Source organism: Tursiops truncatus, chromosome 4 (genome assembly GCF_011762595.2).
Source record: "Tursiops truncatus isolate mTurTru1 chromosome 4, mTurTru1.mat.Y, whole genome shotgun sequence".
Classification (NCBI taxonomy): domain Eukaryota; kingdom Metazoa; phylum Chordata; class Mammalia; order Artiodactyla; family Delphinidae; genus Tursiops; species Tursiops truncatus.
The window spans coordinates 135,124,056-135,147,803 of NC_047037.1; the positions used below are offsets into that span (position 1 = coordinate 135,124,056).

At 47.3% G+C, this 23,748-nt stretch overlaps 1 protein-coding gene across 6 annotated transcripts in view; it reads left to right on the forward strand.

The window, feature by feature from the left end:
- The window catches only part of DOP1B (DOP1 leucine zipper like protein B), a 107,015-nt gene that overhangs the window by 40,995 nt on the left and 42,272 nt on the right, over window positions 1-23,748 (forward strand). For 4 of the 6 annotated variants that reach the window (XR_004526447.2, XM_033856043.2, XM_033856044.2 and 1 more), the window contains 11 exons: window positions 1,477-1,586; window positions 2,172-2,286; window positions 4,921-5,041; window positions 7,959-8,078; window positions 10,366-10,468; window positions 11,201-11,392; window positions 13,877-14,561; window positions 16,805-17,076; window positions 20,866-21,018; window positions 22,038-22,138; window positions 22,838-23,028. Coding sequence is in view for 5 of the 6 variants with exons in the window: in XM_033856043.2 (XP_033711934.1) it covers window positions 1,477-1,586; window positions 2,172-2,286; window positions 4,921-5,041; window positions 7,959-8,078; window positions 10,366-10,468; window positions 11,201-11,392; window positions 13,877-14,561; window positions 16,805-17,076; window positions 20,866-21,018; window positions 22,038-22,138; window positions 22,838-23,028 (2,163 nt within the window). In the remaining variant the exon portion in view is untranslated. The remainder of the gene's footprint in view (window positions 1-1,476; window positions 1,587-2,171; window positions 2,287-4,920; window positions 5,042-7,958; window positions 8,079-10,365; window positions 10,469-11,200; window positions 11,393-13,876; window positions 14,562-16,804; window positions 17,077-20,865; window positions 21,019-22,037; window positions 22,139-22,837; window positions 23,029-23,748) is intronic. The other 2 variants (XM_073804485.1, XM_073804486.1) reach the window with 1 other exon arrangement.

A 23,748-nucleotide genomic window follows, 5' to 3' on the forward strand; every position in this document is an offset into this window, starting at 1 on the left:
AGCATGTGTTCTTGTGAACAGACTGCAGACCTGTAGGAAAAGAGCCGTTGACTGTTGGTTGGATGGACGGCTTCAGGGGGACAAGTCCAGGAAATCACAGGGCCTAAAATTCCCAAGTCCGTGTACCTAAGAGAAGGTGGTTTGCAGAGCGATTGTGAAAAATCTCCGTAGTTTTTTTTTTTAGAAAGACTTTATTTTTTTAGTACAGTTTTAGGGTCACAGCAAAACTAAGAGGAAGGTCCAGAGTTCCCACCTCCTCCCTCCTCCCCACCAAGCACGGCCTACCCTACCACCGGCATCACCCACTGGAGTGGCACGTTTATTACAGTCGAGGAACCTACACTGATACCTTATCGTCACCCACAGTCGGCTGTTTACACAGGGGTTCACACTTGGTGCTGTGCATTCTGTGGGTTTAGATAAAGGTATAATGACATGCGTCTACCGTTACAGTGTCACACAGAGTATTTTTCTGCCCTAAAAATCCTCTGCGTCTCAGCTTTTTTTTTTTCCAACCCTCATAGATCTTCTCATACCAATGTCAGAAAGTCCTCTTAACCTTTCTTCCCCTAGTTGTAAAACTTCCAGAAGTCATAGCACAGACGCTTATGAAGGATTTCCAGAAGGATATTCACAGGCTCTTTGAGCATTTTTGTTAAAAGGATGATTTTGTTAAATGCATGGCTGCCTTCTAGTGGGGCTCGGCGCACTGTATGTAGACAGGACCGGCTCCGACTTGCTTAGCCACGACCCCAGGGGTCCAGACTCTCTGCTTAGAAAGATGCTGTTCCTTGCCCTGAGGACCTTAGAGACTTAACCAAGGCTCAAAATGAGGGCATGTGGTTGAGAATACCTTGATTTTTTATGTAGTGCCATACAAATAAATACTGGTTTTTAAAAATGATACTCATTCTATTAGATCCTTGTAACCATACTTGTCAAAGACACTCAGGATGAATTCTTGGGGTAAACTAAATTGATGCCCTTGAGATGGAGTTCTGCCTGTCTGATCCCTGGCCCACCACTGTCAGAAGAAAATAGGTCTCGGTTTTGCTGGATCTGATTTTGGTTTTCTGTTGGAGGAATTCTATTTTTAATAATGTCAGAGCAAAAAAAAAAACGACAAAGAAAACAAAACAAAACCAATAGGGGCTTCCCTGGTGGCGCGGTGGTTGGGAGTCCACTTGCTGATGCAGGGGACACGGGTTCGTGCCCCGGTCTGGGAGGATCCCACATGCCGCGGAGCGGCTGGGCCCGTGAGCCATGGCCGCTGAGCCTGCGCGTCTGGAGCCTGGGCTCTGCAGCGGGAGAGGCCACAACAGTGAGAGGCCAGCGTACCGCAAAAAAAAAAAACAAAACAAAAAAACAAAAAAACCCCAAACAAACAAAAATGTCAGAGCATGAGACCTTTGCACAATAAGATGTACTTTAAATGTATAGATTTCTTTACAGCTCATGGTGCTTGTTCTTTTATAGGTTCAGATATTAAAGGAAATACCATTGTGCCGGAATCGGAAATCTCAAATTCTTATGAAGACCAGTCCTCGTATTTTTTTGAGAAATATTCCAAGGATCTTTTAGTTGAGGTAAAGGAGCATTTCTGGAAAGTAGATCCCAATCAGGGCATTCCTGACCATGGTTCTTCAGTGGAGTTCCTTGTGGGACCTCAGAAGTAGACAGGGGGGCTGTTCCTTGGTACACGGTTGGGAAAGTCTCATGTATGGTTGTCCCTTGGAATCTGCAGGAGATTGATTCCAGCAGCCCCCCACCCCACCCCCATGGATACCAAAATCAACAGATGCTCAAGTCCCTTATATTTATAACTTGGCCTAGTATTTGCATATAACCTATACTCATCCTCATACCTTAACCCATCTCTAGATTACTTACTATGTAAATGCTTTGTAAATAGTTGTAGAATACAGTGTAAATGCTATATAAGTAGTTGCCAGTGCACGACAAATTCAAGTTTTGCTTTTGGGAACTTTCTGGAATTTTTTTTTCCCGAATATTTTCAATCTGCAGAACCCACGATATGGAGGGCCGACTGTCGTCACCTCGTGCTGCATGACTGCTTTTACTTCTATCCCAGAGCATTTAACAACTAGAACAACCAATAAAGTCATACTGTATATAATACCCTAATATGTGGCTTTAAAAAAAAAAAACAGGGTCTGGCTGAGATACTGCACCAGGAGTTCCCTGATGCTGACGTAGAGGAACGCCACCACATGTACCTGAAGCCTTTCCGCATCCTTACCAGTCTCCTTGACAAGCCAGAAATAGGTAACATTAGATGCGCTTTACCATCACACACCATTAAAACTCCGGTGAGATACAATCAACGTGTTATTTAGAATACAGTTTAATCTTTGGAAGTTCAGAATCTTGAAGTAGTTTAGTCATGCTGTGTGTTTCAGTTTTCATCATCTGGGCACCACTTAAAAGTTTTGCACAATTACTTGAACGTTTTTGTGAAGAAATTATAATACCTTTGAGCTGTTGGGCTCGTCTGCGCGCGTGCCTGTAGGGCACATACAGTACTGATCTTGTGAGAACGTTTCTTCAATCAAATCATTTCTTCAACTGAGCCTTGATTGTATTCTGAAGCAAATAGGGGACGTTCCTCCATCTTCTTGCCTTGTGACCCTGGGCAAGCCCCTTCTGCTGTTTGGGCCTCACTGTTTTCCTCTGTCAAATGAAAGGGTTTGAACTAGACTCTAGTTCCAAAAGGGTCGCCCCTTATATACCGTGGTCCTCTGGGCACCCATTGAGGAAAGTGACCTTCTCTCCCTTCCTTTAAAAAAAAGAAACTGGGGCTTCCCTGGTGGCGCAGTGGTTGAGAGTTCGCCTGCTGATGCAGGGGACACGGGTTCGTGCCCCAGTCCAGGAAGATCCCACATGCTGCAGAGCGGCTGGGCTCGTGAGCCAAGGCTGCTGAGCCTGCGCGTCTGGAGCCTGTGCTCCGCAACGGGAGAGGCCACAACAGTGAGAGGCCCGCGTACCGCAAAAAAAAAAAAAAAAAAAGTAACTGCCCCAGTATCCATTCACTGTTAAGATCTCAATATCTCATCCCTGGAACACGGTAACAAGGAAGGAAACCCCCTTCTCCGTGGGATTCATCCCTGATGGCATCATCTGAGCGCTCAGGACGTGCCCACTGTCCGGGCGCCGTTTGCAGAGAACGAGAGCTGAGGGTGTTCTTTCAGTTCCTCCTCCCTCTGGCCTCAGGATGGGGACCCTTTGTTTATGCATTCAGAGACGGGCGTGGGGCATCTCTGCAGCAGGGAAGGTGCTAGGCTCTAGGTGTACAAAGGGAAACAAGGGCTTCTGGTCGAGGGAGACGGAAGGGAGACTGAGGTCCTGGTGTGTTTTCACTGTTGTTAATAATAATGGTGACATTTTTTTGAGCAGTTATTTTGTGCATCGTTAATACGCATCTCCTTGCATACTTCTGTACCTCCAACAACCCTGGGGTAGATTTTCTTACCGTACACATTCTACAGAGGGAGAGACTAAGGTTGAGCAAGGCGAAGTCATTCGCCAGGGGCCACCCAGGAACTGGGACTCAAACTCTGAAGTCTGTTTGACTCCAGAGCCTGAGCCCTCTTTGTCAGGACTCTGACGCTTCCTTAATGGCACTCGGACGGCCCATCCCGAGATGTTACTCATGTAACACCAGTGAACTTGGGTACCAGGACAGGTGCAGCCCTGGCTGCTCTTGACCAAAGTCAAAGCACGAAGAAGCTTTTGTGCCTCCAAGCTCCACCCTTGGAGATGGGTGTTTTACGTCAAGGCCTTGACGCGAGCCAAGTAAAGCACTGAGCTAGCTTGGGCTCCAGGTCATATTTTCTGGGGGGGGCGGTGAATGGCAGGCTTCTTCCCCATCCCAGCAAATTCGTCCTACCTGATAATTTAGTTTTCCAAGGAAAGACACACTTGAAGGGCAAAGGAGTGGATTGATAATGTAGACTAGAAGGCATAGGAGGGTCATAGGTCAGTCTTATCTGTGCTTTGTCCACCAGGCTTTAGCCACGTCCTCATTTCTTCCCCTGGAATCCTGACCACAAGCTTTCCTTCACTAGTAAAAAGCATTTGGCAGTGTTATGCTATAGATAAAATATACCTGGGGCTTATCGTGAAAAAGAGACCTTTTGTCTTTGGAAGCGTAAGAGTTTAGCTTATTTGCTGATTCCTTGTTTGACAGAGCTTTTGTTTTCTCTGAATCATCCTGTGTTCATTCCTCTGAATACTTGAGTGGGAAGTCACGCCCTCCCTTCAGGCCTGCTGGTTGATGTTTGTGGAGCAGAAATGTCCAGCCGCCTTCCAACTGCCTATCGGGCAGGGTCCAGTTCTTTTGTGCCATCTGAGGCTTTTCTGGGCTGGTGTTATTTCTTTTGTGTCGTTCTAGCTCATCAGTTAAAGAATTCAGAATAGGAGGTTGCCCCACTCTGTTGGTGCTTCTGTGGAGTGACGGTCTCTGGCCAGGCAGTTTCTGCCCACTTAAAACATTTAGCCCACTCCCTGCCTCCTTCGAGAATCTTCCTGGGGCAAGTTATTCAGCATCTGGGCCTCAGTCCTCTTGTCCCCTTGTAATCAGGACAGCCTACCTGATTGCATACCTGGTTCTGTGGCTATTGTGAGGATTAAGTAAGTTAATAGTTATAGAATGCTTAGAACAGTGGCCAGCACACAGTAAGCGCTACAAAAATGTTGGCTGTTTTCACAGATGTTATTCCTCCAGCTAAAGGTGTCATTGTCGCAACTAAAGTTTCCATACATTTAAGACTATATAAATTATCTATGTGTTAGAGTTACTCTCAATACGCTTTACACGTTTGTCACTGGTTTACAATGGATTTTTAAGAAAACATTTTGATTATTAATTTATTTATCTGGACATTTCCTTTTCAATTGCAGGGCCTCAAGTTGTTGAGAATTTGTTTCTCGAAGTCATCCGGGCCTTTTATTCTTACTGCAGAGTTGCTCTCGGCTCTGATCTTAAACTGAGCTACACTCAGAGTGGAAATTCACTGATAAGGTACTGGTGGGGCTTCCAGCTTCACTCTTCCTCCCTCCCTAATGCCATGATTTTTTTCCTCTGTTTACCATAAATTGTGAAGTGCTCAAGAAAGTGGGGATGCAGAGGGTCAGGCCACGCCTTAAAATAGCCTGTGCTCTTAATCAATATGAATCGACTCTTCCCTATTGAATATTGTGATGATTAAAAGGAGTTTGATCTTGTCTCTGCCCCACACTGGGAAGTACAAACCGTATTTACTGATCAGGTGTGAAAAGTTGCTCAACAAAGGCAACTGGGTCTGGTTTACAAGTGGTGAGTGACGGGGCGGGGGGGGGGGAGGGAGGGCCGGCGGGAGGTCAGATCAGGAAGTGGGGCGAGTGGGTGTGGGTCTTCAGGAGACCAGTCAGAAGGGGGGTAGCAGGGAGCAAGGCGAGGGCACCCCAGGGGCATGAAGGCGCTCTAGGGCCCTGGAGGCAGGGTGAGTGGGGTTTGGGAGACAGCAGACTGTGGCGATAACTTAAAGTGTGTAGTTAGCCATCAGCCCTGTGTTTTGTTCTGTCTTTGTACTTTCTAAGGTAGTACAACCTCTTCCTTTTTACTTTACTCTTAATATGATTTCCTTCTCCCTGACTCGGCATTGGGTGTATTAAAAATTTAAATCGATTAGAAGATTTTTCTGGTTTATGAATTATAAGTGTACCAAGAGTCTTTAGTGTTTGCTTTTTTCTAGCAGAGTGAGAGTAGTTTATTGTTTTCCTGATATGAAAGTAATACATGTTCATGGTAGAGTATACCAATATTTGAAGGCGTCACGGGAAAAGATATTACCCATAATCCCACTGCCCTTCAGAGAAAAACATACAACATTTGTATTTCTTTTCAGATTTTCAGTGCATAAGTACACAGCTGCCTATCATTTATTTTAAGGTGGAGTTACAGTACCTGTTTAGTTGCCTGTTTGTTTTTTTTTAATGCAAGTTGTGAATAGGTCTACACTCTTCTCCTGTGGAGGATAGTGGTTGCCTTGAAGTCCTCAGTAAGGAGTTACACTTATTTAAGAAATCCTGACTGATTGACCAATCTCTTATTGATTGACTTTTGGGCGGTTTCCACTTTTTCAATATTTTAAAATTGATCTCAAAGAGGCAGCAGCAGTAAGTGGTGGCTTGAAGCAAGAGCTTAGTTCTCTGCTCAGGAATCGAACCTGGGCAGCCTGGATGAAAACCAGGAATCCTAGCCACTAGACCAGCAAGGGCAAGAGACTAGACTCAAATTTTCCCTGGCTCTTGCCTCCGTTTGAAAGCAAGACTGTTTCAAGGAGGCAAAAACTGTAAAAGCAGGTGCAAAGTTTATTATTAGAGGCACAGCACGACAAGTGGGAGAGCACACAGAGAAACCGTTTATTTAAGTTTCTTTTTCCACACCTGACCTGCCCTAGGACCCTCCCCGATATGTGCGTGCAGCTTTTTTCCAGGACGGATTCCAGCCCAGAGGCCCATGGTGGGGGCCTTGGCATCACCTATTGTGGGGTGGCGGCCCCTCCTTTCTGACCCCCAAGGAGCCTTTCTGTGCACACGCCATGTCTCCCTTGCCCCCAGGATGGGAAATAAGTGACCTCTCCATCTTTTACTCAGACAGGGTTTAGCCCCTCTCTGTTCCTGCCATGACTGTTATCATAAAGTGTCCTCAGGAGACAAAGCCTGGCTGTTTACTCTGTTTCTGCTGTTATTTCTCTTTCGAAGTGCAAACAGGAGGCTGGATGTAAATGCCTAACCTGGAGCCCATCTATCTCCTGTCTCAGGAAATGCAAACAGGAGGCTAGTTGTAAGTGTCCAGCCTGAAGCCCACCTTTTTCCTGCCCCAACAAATGTAAACAGGAGGCCAGTTGTAAAGGCCTAGCCTGGAGCCCATCTATCTCCTGCCTCAAAATGACATCGTCATGATATCCTTATGCCTACATCTTTTTTTTTTTTTTTCCTGGCCGAGCTGTGCCGCATGAGGGATCTTTGTTCCCCGACCAGGGATTGAACCCATGCCCCCTGCATTGGAAGTGCAGTGTCTTAACACTGGACCACCAAGGAAGTCCCCCTTTGCCTACATTTTTGTGTACCTCTACAAGGATTTCTGTAGGATAAATCCCTAGAATAAATTTCCTGAGTCACAGAAGATGTGCATTTAAATGTTAGCCAAATTTCCCTCCTAAATGGCTGTACTATGTTATTCCACCAATAGTGTATGTAATTACCTATGGTTGGACTAAAACTGGTTTTCCATATAACATTCTTTTTTACAATAGCTCTTTTTTCTTTAATTTATTTACGTATTTATTTATTTGTTTTTGGCTGTGTTGGGTCTTCGTTGGTGCGTGAGGGCTTTCTCTAGTTGCCACGAGCAAGGGCTACTCTTGCGTTGCAGTGCATGGGCTTCTCATTGCGGTGGCTTCTCTTGTTGTGGAGCACGGGCTCTAGGCGCACGGGCTTCAGTAGTTGTGGCTTGTGGGCTCTAGAGTGCAGGCTTAGTAGTTTTGGCGCACGGGCTCAGTAGTTGTGGCTTGCAGGCTCTAGAGCGCAGGCTCAGTAGTTGTGGTGCACGGGCTTAGTTGCTCCGCGACATGTGGGATCTTCCCGGACCAGGGCTCGAACCCGTGTCCCTGCATTGGCAGGCGGATTCTTAACCACTGCGCCACCAGGGAAGTCCTACAATAGCTCTTAAGCTTACTTCTGAGGGAATGGATCAGTATAAATACTGTTTAGGATGGCACGATGCATTCTCTTCCCTATATAAGAACAGTAATACTTTTTATCTATAACCGAGTTTGTCAGTCTCTCTAGAAATAAGTTGTAAATGGTACAATGAATTCGTTTTTCAGACATGGCATTCCCGTAATACAGGTTTTTTCATAGATATATTTATAAATATCCGTCTTCCTTTACAGTACAATAAAAGAAAACAGAAATGCCTCTGAGATTGTTAAAACAGTGAATTTGCTCATCACATCCCTAAGCACAGACTTCCTCTGGGATTACATGACAAGGTGCTTTGAGGACTGTTTTAGGTAAGCCTCCAGTTCACGGCTTGTGAACATGTGGGAAGGAATTGAGGGTGTCATGGTTTCGTAGCTGCTTGTTGTGGTCAGATTATACTTAACTCGCTAATGCTGGGTCGTCTCTGCTGAGTACACGATAGAATTCACTCAAAATCATAATAGAACTAAAAACAGTGCCATTGAGAAGGTTCACATGATACTGAAGCTTCCTCATTGAAGTCGAACTTCAGAAACTCGCCTGTGCATTTTCTGGTTGGGTTCATCTAATCGGCTTTCTTTGCATGGTGCCCTTGGAGCCCTAATCTATTCAGGAAGCTTAGTTTTGTGGTCCTGGGACTGGAAAGAGTGTTTTTGAAATCATCAGTCATCTTAAATTCTTATTGAAATTGGTGTGTAACTGTTCAGATGAAAGCATTCATGTTCTAAGCTCCTATAATCAGCTTTCCCGTCACTTTCAATCTGGTGACTTGCACCACCTCCAAATTGCTGGCGGTGGCGTGCTCAGGACAGCAAACTTCCCTGTGGAGTCCTTTCCTGTGTGATTTTTGCTGTGAAGGAGGACTGATGTAATCTCTCAAACCCCATTTTGTCCTGTGAGTCATGCTGTGAAACTTCATTCTTGTCACGTCCTTTGGACTGCTCTGTGTTCTCACAGTGTCTTCAGTACCTGCAACTGTAATCAAAGCATAACTTACTAACGTTTGCCGCGGGCCATCCCCTGGACACCCCCAGGAGAAGCAGGGCCATCCATCATATAAGAAAGAGGAGCTCAGAGGTGTGAAGTACCTTGTGTGACATTGCACAGCAGATTGGCAGCAGCTGAGATTAGAACCAGGCGTGCCCGACGTCCCAGCTGCTCCTGCCATGCCCTTTGCCTCGTCTGGTGCCAGGCCCCAGCAGGTGTTCAAACCTGTGATGAGTAAATTAATTGTAATCGGATCCACGGCGGACAGCAAGGCCATGTTATACTGAGGCTAGAGTGTATTTTGGTCAGCTTAGTTCCATTTCAGAGTTACGAGGAGTGCTTTCTTTAAAAAAAAAAAAAAATTAACTATGAAACATTCCAATGTAAGAAAGGATGGGAAATGACGTCAGACACTCATGCACCCATTGCTGAAATTATAGACCACACTTGATCATTGTTTTTCACATCTTTTTTATTAAAGGAATAAAATGTTGCTACCCAGATAGAGCTAACTCCCCACCTTCCCAGCACTTTTCCCTCCTTTCATCCCAGCTTTCATCACTGTTCTGAAGTTCATGTCTGTCCTGTGATACCTGTGTTTTTATAACATGTGTACCCAGAAATGATATAGTCTGTTTTGTCTGTTCAAATTTTATATAAATACTATCAAGTTGTATATAACTTCTTGCAATGTGTTGTTTTGGGGGGTGGGGTATGGTCCACAGCCCTTTGGAAATTTATATACACGTAGTTCATTCATCTTAGGTATAGTAGTCCAGTGTGTGAATAAACCAGTTTCAGTCTTTTCATTGTTGCAAATAGTACTCTGGTGACCGTGTTGGTCCTGTCTCTTTACACACAGATGCATGGGTCTCTTTAGAGTAGGCACCCAGCAGCAGAATCTCCCAGATGTAGTGGTTACAGTTCTTCAGTCCCTTACCAAGATAAATGCCAAGATAACTAAGCGATAATTTACAATGAAGAAAATTAACTCAGGTTGAATCGTACTGTGATAGCTAGACGAATCCAAAATTACTGTTTTGGGAACTAGTATATTGACTTTGTAACTTACGTATCCAGTTGCCTACTTCTTGAAAAGGAAGTGTTGAGCTTGAGAATAAGATAAGCCCAGTGGAGTTACACTTCTCTGTGGGAGCTGAGAAATTCTAAGCAGCTCGTGGGGATGAGCTCCTGGTGACATGCAGGGAGCTGTCTCTGGTTGCTCTGACAGCAAATTGAACAGCTGTCCTGCATTCTGTCACCAGGCCCTTTCCCCGGGAACATGCCTTTGGTTTGGGGCTGGGGGCCTGGAATTGTTGCTGTTGGTAGCTCCAGATCTGCTGGGTAGGGAATCCCACGTGGGTATGGACCACCCTCACCTGGTCTGATGAAGTTCAAGTCAGAGTGAACCTGTTTTGGAGATAAGCAGATTCAAGACTTATTGACACTTGTCTATGTTAGATAGTTTTTGGCACCAAAGCTTCATTATTAGAACTGCAGAAGCTGTCTTTCATTATGGTTGAAATAGAATAAAGCAACTTTATTGGAAATCATAGGAAACGCTTGAAATTATTATAAGAGAGTTGTTTTTCTTTCCTGCGACTCACGCAGACCCGCAAAGCAGAGTCACGCTGCCGGGAGATGCGTCGGCGCCCCCCCGACAGTCTCGGAGCTCTGCACCCTCCTTGTGTTCCTCCTGGACGTGATCCCCCTGGTAGGTCCTTTGCTCTAAGGAGATGGCCCAGTGCTGGCTGTTACTTACATTCTGATTAGTGTTGTTGGCCTTTTTATGAACCTAAACTTACTGAAGAAGTAGTTTTACCTAAATATATAGCACTGTGTTAATGTGTGTTTCAGCATGGAAGATGTAGCTGGATGTTGTCTCTTTTAGGTCCTTTTAATATAAAGGGGTTATAACTTTTGAGCCAGTTGTAAGTGGGCTGAGCTGAAGTTATGGAAAGCAGATGATGAGCTGAGTGTCATCCATCCTAAATAACAACAGTTATTTAAGAGTGAGAGTTAACGTATGTCCTTTTTTAAAATTTTTATTTATTTATTTGGCCGCGTTGCGCGGCACGCGGGATCTTCGTTCCCTGACCAGGGATGGAACCTGTGCCCCCTGCGGTGGAAGCACAGAGTCTTAACCACTGGCTTGCCAGGGAAGTCCCAGAGAGTAAATGCATTTCTTAGTTAAAGTCACAGCCTTGGCTAATTTTCTCAAAAGAAATTGATTTCTTTAATATAGAAATAAATGTGGCGACTATTTTCTGCTAGAAAGAGGAAAGCCACCTGAAAGGAGAGGAAGAATGTCCACTGATTTATTTAGATCAAAAAGAAATATTATTTTGTTTTCTGATTTGGGAATTAATGTGAAACAAACTTATGCTGTAAAAAAAATTTGAATTTTCTACTGGTTACACATTAAACCCGTGTCTCTGTTTCACAGGAACTTTACTCTGAGGTGCAAACCCAGTACCTCCCTCAGGTGCTTGGCTGCCTGGTGCAGTCTCTGGCCAAGGAAATGGAAGCGCTAAGCTTACCTGAACTCACGCACACCTTGAAGACATGTTTCAAAGTGCTCAGCAAGGTCCAGATGCCGCCTTCCTACCTGGACACGGAGCCTGCAAGTGGAAGCTTGGTACGTGCTGGGAGGAGCTGAAGTGGTACTCTGGGCTGAAGGAACCTTGTACCTTCCCGCGTAGGGGTAAAGACTAGAAGATATATCAGTAATATCTAAAACACGCACCTAAAATCCTCACACACTTCATAAAAACTTTTAGTGTAGGAGCAACCCCTGGTCGTTTCACCCTCTGCCCTGCTACTTCCTGCTGAAGCCCATCAGTAAGCTAATGGTTAGACACAGCTCACCGTCCAGACCTTTCTGTGTGTATGTTTGTATACATGTAATTTTGTATTTTTGGGTTTTTTTGTGGTACTCGGGCCTCTCACTGTTGTGGCCTCTCCCGTTGCGGAGCACAGGCTCCAGATGCGCAGGCTCAGCGGCCATGGCTCACGGGCCCAGCCGCTCCGCAGCATGTGGGATCTTCCCGGACTGGGCCACGAACCCATGTCCCCTGCATCAGCAGGCGGACTCTCAACCACTGCGCCACCAGGGAAGCCCTGTGTTTTTTTTTAATATAAGTGAGAGAGTAGTCCCTGGGGCTGCCGTAACAAAGTGCCACACTGGGTGACAAAATAACAAAGTTATTGTCTCACAGTTCTGGAGGCCAGATGTCCGAGATGAAGGTGTGAGCAGGGTGGTTCCTTGTGCGGCTGTGAGGGAAACTCCATTCCATGCATCTTGCCTGTCTTCTGGTGTTTCACTAGTGATCTTTGGTGTTCCTGGGCTTATGGACGCACCTCCCCAATCACAGCCTTCCTCTTCACACGGCATCTTCCCTGTGCGTATATGTGTGTGTCCAAATTTCACCTTTTTATAAGGACACTAGTCATATTGGATTAGGACCCACCCTGATGACCTCACTTACTTAATCATCTGCAAGAACCCTATTTCCAAATAAGGTCGCGTTCACAGATGCTGGAGGTTAGGAGTTCAACATCTTTTTAGGGAACGCAGTTCAACCCATAACATACATTATTCTCTGATCCACTTTGGTTTTCATCCAAACACTATTTGGAGGACATCTTTCCATATCTGTGTTCACAGAGGTATCTTACTCTTTTCTCATTTCTGAATGAGAGTCTATGGTATGGCTGTAAATTTCTTCACCTCTTCCCTATCGAGGTTATTTTGGTTATTTCTAGTTTTTCACTGTTACAGTGCTGCAGTCAGCATCTTCGCACAACCTGTTCTCAGGGCTGCAAGTGTTTCTGAGGGATCAGTTTATAGAAATGGGTTGCAGTCAAACCCATTTCTTACCTTAGAAAGATGCTACCAAATTGTCCTCCAAAAAGACTGTAAGAGTTATGGTTCCACAAGCAGTCAGAGGCCCATGGTCTTTTTTTTTTTTTTTTTTCTTGTGGTATGTGGGCCTCTCACTGCTGCGGCCTCTCCCACTGCAGAGCACAGGCTCCGGACGCGCAGGCTCAGCGGCCGTGGCTTACGGGCCCAGCCGCTCCGCGGCATGAGGGATCCTCCCGGACCGGGGCACGAACCTGCATCCCCTGCATTGGCAGGCAGACTCTCAACCACTGCGCCACCAGGGAAGCCCCGGCCCATGGTCTTTGAATTATTTTGATTTTCTACTTTGTTTAGGGATTTGAAAATTCTGCCCTTGAAATCCATTCGGTGCAATGGCAGACAGGTGTGCAAACAGACTAAAAAAGCGAAGCATTCCTGAAAGACAGCTGTGTGTGTTGGTTAGTGCTGGGGGCAGATGCCTGCCCCATGGGGCTTGCATCTCAGTTTGCAAATTAATTACAGACTGTTGCTTCATTCTCTAAGTTAGTCTTTTTTTTTTCTTCTTTTTTCCTAGCTGTTACAGCTGTTGGAAAAAAATATCCTAAAAAGGTTGTAAGATATAAAGTTTAAGCATGTGTAGTGTACAAATATAAATAACACTGTGTTTCTAAAATTGCGTGATACTGTCTCAGTCTTCCCCAAAGAGCACAGTGGGTCAAATGCTGAAAAGTTTTCAGTTTAATGCCGTATGAGCTGAGTAACAGTATGAGAGGTTGATTCATTAAAGGTTGAAGTGTCATCCTTTTGGAAAAGCCACAGAATATATATCCGCATATATATGTGTGTGTGTGAAACATGTACGGGGGTAAACACTTTGTTCTAGCTGTCTCCCCTTGTTTCATTCCTTTGTGCCTTTATTTTACACTCAGCCCAGTTTCCTCATTCATATTTTTACATCTGGCAGAAGCTGTTTTTAAATAACCCTGTTGGACCCTGAAGGGCCTAAATAAATAAAGTGGGCTCAAAGCCAGCCCACCCAAAGAGCACAGGGCTTGGCCAGCCGCCTCGCTGGGCCGGCCGCCTTTCTCTTGCCCCCTGCGTGCCCTCTCCATTGTATTATACACGTGTACACAGGGATCCTCTCGGGGCAGAGAACTGTGATTTTGAAAAGCAGGGAGGATGCGTTCGTAGCCTGATTCAGTTGATGTTTGAATCCCTTGGTCTTTCGAGATACACGGTACAAACTTCCATTTTTTGCAGAGTCCAGTCAAAGGTGAAAACGGTGAAGTAATTTTAGGTACAAACGCAGTGCTTCCTGGTGATGAAGACGCTCCATTTCCTCCGCTTAAATCTGAAGACAGTGGCATCGGCCTCAGTGCTTCGTCGCCAGAGCTCTCTGAGCACCTGAGGGTTCCCAGGGTTTCTCCAGACAAAGACGACGTCTGGAAGAAGGGCGGCAGCATGCAGAGGACGTTTCTTTGCCTCCAGGAGCTAATTGCCAACTTTGCCCACAAGAACATTTTTGGAGCACAGCTGATGGCATCCGGAGAAGAAACCAAGTTGGCAGAGCCCACAGGCCCGAGGGAGGAGGGTGGGGTGCGGGGCACGGCGGGCAGCGACTCGGGGAGGAAGAGCTCGTGGGAGGCCAAGCCCCTCGGCGGGCCCCAGTTCAGGCAGATGCTCTCGGACCTGTTCACGGTGCGAGGGTCTCCATTCAAGACAAAGAGCTTGGAGACACCCTCGCCCCTGCCCAGCAGCCCTGGCCGCAAGGGGGAGGAGGAGTGGGCCGTGGACCAGGTGGTCCTTGACCCGGGGAGCCCGAGGGAGGGCTGCAGGGAGGCCTTCGCCGCGGCCTGCCACCTGCTGCTGGACTGCGCCACCTTCCCCGTGTACCTGTCCCAGGAGGAGACCGAGCAGCTCTGCGACGCGCTCTTCCAGCTGCCGGGTAAGAGGGCGGCCCGGCTAGGGTCCCGTGGAGGAGCCTTGGGACTCGGGCAGTGGAGGTTTAGAGACGAGCTAAAATCACAGCGGCCGAGAAGGAACGTGTGCCACGTTTGTTTCCTTCCTGGTTTTGTAGTTAGGCTGTGTGGTTTGGATTTGTCTCACCAGATGGGAAATTGATGAGGCGGGGTCTGTATTTTTTTTTTTTTTTTTTTTTTTTTACGGTATGCGGGCCTTTCACTGCTGTGGCCTCTCCCGTTGCAGAGCACAGGCTTCGGACGTGCAGGCTCAGCGGCCATGGCTCACGGGCCCAGCCGCTCTGTGGCACGTGGGATCTTCCCAGACTGGGGCACGAACCCGTGTCCCCTGCATCGGCAGGCGGACTCTCAACCACTGCGCCACCAGGGAAGCCCCGGGGTCTGTATTTTTAAACTAGGGGTGTCTAGCAAAGCCCGTCAAAAGGTCTGGGACTGGGACTTGCCCGGCAGTCCAGTGGTTAAGACTCCGCGCTCCCGCTGCGGGGGGCACGGGTTCCATCCCTGGTTGGGGAACCAAGATCCCACATGCTACGGGGTGTCGCCACAGAAAAAAGAAAAACAAAGCCTGGCACATTAAAGGTGCTATGGTAGTCAGTAACTAGACTCTTTCGTGAGACCTGCTCTTAAAGCTTTACATACTAGTTTGCTACGGCTGCCATAACAAAGTATCACAAACTAAGTGGCTTAAACAATAGAAATGGATTGTCTCATGGGTCTGGAGGCCAGAGTCTGAGGTCCACGTGTTGGCAAGCCCACGCTCCCTCGGAAGGTGCTGGGGAAGGATGTGTTCAAGCCTCTTTTAGCCTCTGGTAGTTCCTGGGCTTGTGGCAGCCCAACTCTGATCTTTCCATGGTGTTCTTCCTGTGTATATGTCTGTGTTCAAATTTCTCTTCTATAAGGCACCTGTTATATTAGGTTTGGGGCCCACTCTGCTCATTTTAGTTTATCCAATATTTATTTATTTGGCCACGCAGCTGCGGGATCTTGTCTCTTCCCTGGCCAGGGATCGAACCTGGGCCCACAGCAGTGAAAGCTCCAAGTCCTAACCACTGGACCACCAGGGAACTCCCCATGACCTCATTTTAATTAATGACATCTGCATGACCTATTTCCCAATAGGGTCCCATTCTAAGGGGTTAGGACTTCAACATAAGAATTTTTACGAGGACACAGTTCAACCCATAACAGGCAGTGTCTTAGCTTGGGCTGCCGTAACAAACTGCCGTAGGCTGGGGGGCTTAAACAAAAGCAATTTATTTTCTCACAGCTCTGGGTCTAGAAGTTTGAGATCAGGGTGCCAGCATAGTCAGTTTCTGGTGAGAGCTCTCCCCTTGGTTATAGACTGCCACCTTCTCACCGTATGTTCACGTCATGGCTGGGGGGGCAGCGGTAGGGGGCTCTCTCTGTTGTCTCTTCTTAGAAGGGCACCAGTCCCATCCTGAAGGCCGCACACTCAGGACCTCATCTAGACCTAATCACCTCCCCTAAGCCCCGCCTCCAAATACCATCACATTGGGAGTGAGGGCTTCAACGTGGGAATGTTGGGCAGACACAGCTGGGTCCATTGCAGGCAGTGAACACTTGAAAGGAAAAAGGGATGGAGGAAAAAGTGGAAAAGAAGAAAGAGTGATTAAGTTGGTGGGAGCAGAGGGTGAAGATTTCTCCGCTTGTCATTACCTTAAACGTCCCATGCAGTTTGTCTCTGGCTCATGAACTGCAAATGACAGTATACTTGGAAGAAATGCATTTAGAATTGATAGCTTCAGTATATTTTCGGCCTCTTTTAAAGCTAATGGCATGTGCCCTACCACCAAGAGGGCTTTGAAAACACATTTTGAACTCTGCACCAAAAAAATGTGATTTTGACTCTGTAAATTTCAAAAAAAAAAAGTTTTTAACTCAAATTTTACTATATTTAAAAAAATTTTTAATGACATGAAAACAAACATTTTGAATCATTTCAAAACCCTGAGACCGACCTTTGCAGAATTTGAATAATCTGACAAGCGCATGAAACCAGACTTGGTCTCATTTGTCCTCTGGCCCTGAATGGGCACAGCGTATCCTGTCACCACCAGAAGGTTATCACGCTGCTGTCCAGGTGACTTCCCGGATCTAAACGCCTTGGAGACTGGCTCTCAGGTTGGTGAGCAAGTTTCATGAGGTTTTGTCTGTCTCTCTCTGTCCTCTCTGGTTGGCTTCCTTCCAGGAGCTGGCGATTCCAGTTTTCCGTCTTGGCTGAAATCCCTGATGACCATTTGCTGCTGTGTGACTGACGGCTACCTCCGGGATGTGGCCATCTCCACCCTGCTCGAAGTGATAAACCACTCCCTGTCCCTAGCACTTGTCATTGAAGACAAAGTGAAACGCTATAAAGGCTCCGGACACAACCCATTTTTCAGCAAGCTGCAGATGGTGACAGTTCCTCCCATTGCTCCAGGAATATTGAAAGTCATCGCAGAGAAAACAGACTTCTATCAGGTATTTCCCATCCAGAGGAGGGTAGCTGGGACCCTGGGACGCTTTTCCCAGACTCTTTATTTGAAGTTGTCCCACAAGTTGTAGTGGTGGTGACAAAGAATATGGTGCCTTGGGTGGCAGCCGGTGAGGGTGGCTGGAGACCTTGCCTGCCTTGCCCATCTCTCTAACCCAGGCTCCTGGCACAGTTTCTGTCCCCGCAGCAAGTGTTCAGTAATATTTGCGTTCAGTTTTAGGCTGACCAGACTCCGTCTGGCAGGATTCCTAAGTTATCTAAATATACAGAAAAAGAGACTCTGTCCTAATTTGTGAGGTTAGAGGCTTTGAGGTTATTTAGCCTCAAGGAAAACTTAGTTCGTGTCAGTGTAAGAATGATTGTTGCTGAAGATGGTGAGCAGGTGTTGTCCATCTTTTGGGGGGACAGAGTAAGAAAATAAGGTAGTATAGGGCTCATTTAATTGCAAGAAGCTGAAAGATCCAGCTAGCTCATGAAAATAAAAGTGAGGTTTATTATAAAGGTAGGGGAGCCCATGGAAGTCCAAGGGCGGGAGTGGAATGCAGCTGGGTCTCACGGGGTCTCACCTGGGAAGCTGTCAGGTCCCGAGGCTGCTTGCTCTGCACATCTCCTGCCAACCAGGACCTAACTTGGTTGCCACTTGACCTTCAGTCTGCCTCAGGACCCTCAGGCTTGATTCTCATAGCTAATGACAGTTGTATCACTTTCTAACAATTCTGAACTAACTGGTCAAGGCTATTAAATAGGCAGTTAGCGGGGCACCCTTGGGTCAGGTGCCTTCTGCCATCCAGTCGACCACAGCTGTGACGCAGGCCAGGGGGAAGTGGTCGTGTGGTATAGACAGGGACCAGCCTGCTCACTGGAGCCTGTAGATGGAACACATTTCCCCTGCAGGTGGTCAGGACAGCAGATGCCCTGCAAATTCGGAGATGCTAAGGAAGAGACATTTTAGGTGTTGTATGTGGGGATGAGGTACTGGAATTAAACTGTCCTTTCAGGTCTTGACAGCCCGTCCTCTGAAAGGCTTTCGAAATGGGCTGGCTTTTCACCTATTGGAGATGAGCTCTATCAAGCAAGTCATGTAATTGAGGCCACGTCTCAGCTTTGTTTCCTTTTTTAAAAAAAAAAAGAAAAAACAGCATCATTTACGTATAATTCATTCATTTAAAGCACACATTTCAATGGTTTTTATTATATTCCTTGTTTTCTACATGTCATATCTTTTTTCCACCTACCTCCCTTTTACTACTTTCTTTTTCATTAAGTGAATATTTTCCAGTGTAATATTTTAATTTCCTTGATGACTTTTTCAATATATTTTGGGAGTTATTTTTTTTTAGTGGTTACTCTAAGGTTTACCAATACATCTTATCAGAATTAACTTCACATTCATACTAAATTCCAGTGAGATATAGAAACATCCCTCTTGAATAGCTCTATTCCTCTTCCAAACGTATGGGCCACGTTTCCTTGTATCTTTGCATGTCTTATAGTCTTTATTGAAGACTGGACATTTTAGGTAATATATTGTTGTAAAGTTGTACTCTGGGACCTCCCTCCCACCCCACCTGTGACTTGTTGTCTCTTGTTTGTTTAGTGACTTGACTGTTGTAGTGATGTCTGTTTCCCCTGCAGTGTGAGGCCTTTGGCGCTGCTCCTTGGAGGGTTCAGCCTTAGGAATGTGTAGCCAGTCTGAGATGATAGTGATCTTAGCAAGATTCTCCTTGACCGTCTGCTTTCTATTCTCATTGACTGTCCGGTCTCTGTTAAGCTCTGTTGGTATCACACCCAGATGTTAAGCTCCACTAATCACTGGCTGATTGCTCTATTGTTTTCAACAATGCCTTGGGGCATAAATTACTCCACAGTCTGAGCCAATGAAATTTACACCCCTCTCTCAGGTAGTTTTTTGAGGCCAGTCTTTGAGATTTGTTTTGACACAGGAGGATTTTTCCTAGCTCTCTGTTTCCCTGGTTATTTCTGGTAAATGAGCAGGCCTGTGGTTTAGCTTGTTGCTGTGGTGGAGCTACCAGCCTCCTCTTAATTGCTTACCGCCCAAATCTCTGTTGTTTTTGAAAGCACTCCTAGACTTGAACATATACCTGTGCTCTGTTCCAAATAGACTCATTTCCCTTATAGAGAGCTATGCAACTCTCTGTTTTATGGCTTGCCTCTCCCGCTGGGCAAATTCTCTGAATACTATTGCACAGGAAGAGCCTCTTGTTTGGTGTGAAGTATACTTTTATGAGTTCTTTCCAAAGCCTGGATTTTTATTTTGACTCAGATTTGGTACATACCTGAGTATCTACTACTTGCCAAGCACCGGAACATACGGTTATATATTATCAGGTTGTCAAGAGCTGGGTGTGGCTGGTACCTGCCCACATTGAGATGCTGGAATTAGAAGTGGTAATGCAACCTGCACAAGTAGCCAGGATGTGCCCCTGGTTCTTGGATTCCAGGTGTTGGGCTGGTTCCACATCCTCTAGCCTTTTTCTCATTCCCATGGAATGGCTCACCTGCCAGCTTTCCTTCTGCACACAGTGCAAATGAGGATAAGGTCAGATATCCCAAGAGTACCCTGCCCTTTCTAGGTTGTAAGGCAGATTGCCAGCCACTAATAAAACGTCCAGAACATAGGGATTGAGAAGGCTAAGACAGATGAAGGAGCAGGTGTGTTTTTGTGATCAGTATCAAGTCTCAGAAACCCTCCAAAAAAAACTTTAAACCTTCCAGGTGGAGCATCTTACTCATAAATTTGCCGTAGGAACTGCAAGCAAGGGGACTTTTAGTCAAAAGTTTTGTATCAGAAGTTTACATGTAACTTGTTAATTGGAAATCATGGTCCCTTAGATAAAAAAATAAATAATGGTTAGTGGCTCAAACCAGTCAGTGGTTAATTTGATCTGTGCAGAGAAGACAGTTTTGTTCAAGAGAAATAAATGAGCCAAAAGAAGTTCTCTGATGTAAGATGTACATTATAAAAAGTTATAATCTGTGAGACATCATCTTTTTCCATGACCTGGAAGAATGCCTTCAGAAATTCCGCTCCCGGAAGGGGCCACCAGCCGTCCTTTTGAGTCTCACTGTGGTTGGGTCAGGCACCCGCCGCGCTCCCTGGGGCTTGGGGAGGGGCTGCAGCCGCTTGCAGACCTCATACGTTTAAAGCGCTGAGTTCAGGGCTGGGGAGATGAAGGACTCTATTTGGGATACAATTTGTGCCCTGAAGGTGAGCCAGGGCATCTGCCACAGCGTTGTGCACAGAATTGGGAACAAACAAGTTTGGGGAATGAAAGCTGAACGCCAGTTTGAGCCAACCCTAGGTGGTAAGGTCCTACGGTGTCTATCTCAGGATAGCGACCACCGCAAATCCACCGAACTTCCTAGAGGGTGCGTCTCTGGAACCCCAGTGCTGGCGTGTAGGGAGCCTTGGTGTACGCTTGTTGAAAGGATGCCTCAGCTGATAGGTTCTTGCTTCCAGATGATTCCCCTCTGCAAGTGAAGGTCTGGGCAAGAGCTGCAGTGTTCTGAGCTAGTCTCAGACATCCAAGTTTAACCTGTAATGTTGCCCTTGCCCGATGACTCCTGAGGGGTCTGTAACGTGGTTTGGGTTTGCTTCGCTTTGTTCTGCTTGGTGGTGGTGGTTCTCTGTGTATTGAGGATCCTCCCATAGCAAATGTAGGCAGAAGCCAGTACCTGGGGGCCGGGACTGGGCTGCCACAAGGAGGAAATGGGCGGGAGCCGCCTGTGTTCACACTGTCTCCCCCTCCGTCCAGAGGGTGGCTCATGTGCTTTGGAATCAGCTGAACAAGGAGACCCAGGAGCATCACGTCACGTGTGTAGAGTTGTTCTACCGCCTGCACTGCCTGGCCCCGACAGCCCACATCTGCGAGGACATCATCTGTCGTGCCCTCCTGGACCCTGACAAGGTGAGTCTTTGCAGCCGGCAACCTCCCTCTGACATCGGTCCTGACACCGTGAGCCCAGACAGACTTACCTATATCCGGCCGGAGTCTTTCTGGAGCTCAGTGGACATCCTGATGAACGGGCAGGCCTGTGGCACTAGTAACATTTTTTTTTTTTTTTTGCCTGTGTTGGGTCTTCACTGCTGCGTGCAGTCTTTCTCTAGTTGCGGCGAGCAGGGACCACTCCTCGCCCTGGTACATGGGCCTCTCACCGCGGTGGCTTCTCTTGTTGCAGAGCACGGGCTCTAGGCATGCGGGCTCAGTAGTTGTGGCATGTGGGCTCTAGAGCGCAGGCTCAGTAGCTGTGGTGCATGTGCTTAGTTGCTCTGCGGCATGTGGGATCTTCCCAGACCAGGACTCGAACCCCTGTCCCCTGCACTGGCAGGCGGATTCTTAACCACTGCGCCACCAGGGAAGTCCACATTAGTAACATTTTAATACATTAATAATTTCAGGACTGGAAGGCCTCCAGAAGCACGAGCTATCCCCTGTGTCATATTAAGGCTCACCAGGGAAATCTGCCCAGGCTCCCATGATGCCTGCAGGGCTTCTAGAGTTCTCAGTGAAGTAGGCAGTCATAGAGAATGTGTTGCCTTGGAAGCCCTGGCTCTGCTTTGCTGTCGTGTCCTGTTCTCTAAGCCATTCAGCCTGGCACTGCCAAAGGCCATGAGAAGGCTGTGCTCTGTGTTTTCCTTCAGCCACAGGCCTAGGTGTGACCCCAGACTCGGGCTGACGCTGAGTCTGGAATACGCACTCCCCGGAAAGCACACCTGTGTTAGTGGGAGCAAGGAAGGCAAGGACCCGGGTCCTCCCTGCTCCAGGCACCATCGGACACCAGGCACTGATGCGACTCCAGCATCTCTGCCTGGGTTGCTGCCTTTCTGCTGAGCTCTTGTTTGTTATTTAAATGGGGTTTGCTGCCACGGAGAACAGTGTTCTGCTAAGAAAACAGGTTCCTCACTCCCGTTTCTTTGCTATTCAAGGGAACGAGACTGGAAGCTCTGTTTCGATTTTCCGTCATCTGGCACCTGACGAGAGAGATCCAAGGCAGTCGAGTGACATCTCACAATCGCTCCTTTGACAGGTGAGGGGGACTTTTTTATAACTTACCCTTAAAAGCAAGGGGACACTTTGCAGAGGTGCCGGGTCAGTGTGTCGGGCTGGGGAGAGAGAGATGTGTGCAGTGGAAAACCTGACCCCATGTTCTTGATGCAGAGCGAACGATTCCTGTGATCCCCTAAGTGAATTCCGGCCAGACGGGTGTGAATACCTGGGAGGAGTTTGCTTAATTTGGCCTTGGAGGGAGGAGAAAGCCCCACGTGCCTCAGACTCACCTGAGGAGCTGGTAGAACGTGCCCCCCAGGGGCTTGGTAGGGAGACGAAGATGGGCTAGATCTTGACTCAGGTGGCAGCCACGCTGGGCGTGCGCGCCTGCGATGTCCTCAACCACATGCTGAAGACGTGAACTGTATCGTACGCGCATTCTGTTCTGCGTTGGTTTTTGAAAATCCCCCACCTTATTTCCGGAGCTCTAGATGCGGGGGTCAGACACACAGCCTTAGAGAGATGCCAGCTGATTCTGGTACCTCCTCCCCCCTCCATGTGGGATGAGGCCTGGGCATCGGGATTTTAAAAGCTCCCCACCCCACCCCCGCCACCAGAGACTCTAGCTGAGAGCAGGGGTAACGTCCCTGGTCCTCGTCTGCCTGGGTCGGGAAGCCCAGGCCAGGTGAAGCTCCCTGAGGGCGTCCCAGCCGCCCTGACGGTTCGCATCCCCCCACAGGTCCCTGTTCGTCGTGCTGGACAGCCTGGCCTGCACAGACGGCGCCATTGGGGCCACCGCCCAGGGCTGGCTGGTGCGGGCGCTCTCCCTCGGCGACGTGGCCCGCATCCTGGAGCCCGTGCTGCTACTCCTGCTTGAGCCCAAAACCCAGAGGGCCTCCATTCACTGCCTCAAGCAGCAGAGCTCAACGGGTGAGCACGCCGTCAGGCCAGCTCTCTGTCCCTGGGGCAGGAAGGGGTGGACCCCAGCTGCCTGGTGCAGCAGCGAGGCACTTAGACCTCCCTGGTGGTTTTGCCACATTCAGAAGGTATGAAGGTACTTTGCGGGGACTTTTAAAATTTAAGAATCAGATGAACCAGCACTTAGAAATGCTAGGTGGTGGGTTTGTTGTGTTCACTGAAAAACATGATTTTTTTATATTAAAAAGGAAAATGTTAGTAACCCATGTTCCAATAAATATAGCTGGTTCTTGGTTCTTTTGCTAGAGAAAGCAATTCAAGTGCATCTAAGGTAAGAGGAGAGAAAAACAGACCATCCATCCAAGGGTCTCCAAGGCCAACCCTTCACTCATGAAAGAAGTCTGAGGTCTGGCGTGAAGCCCAGTGTGGGTGGGCTAGGCTAGCACTTCTCAGACCTGGGACGGGAGAGTTGAGGTTGCCTCTAGGTATGAATGATCAAGAATGTTGAAATTTGCATGTGACCTACTCAGTTGTACTTTATAAAAATTACTTCTGCTCCAGAACTGTCAAGAACAAGGTAAGTGGTTTCTTTTCTGTCTGCTCTCCAAGGCTCTTTCCAGCTGTGAACATATAATCAGACATGCAGAAGAAATAGACCTTTGGGTTCTGAGAACTTTCAGAGGCATCTTTAACATAAATTTAAAAGAGTATGGGTAAGAAGAAGAAAAGAAA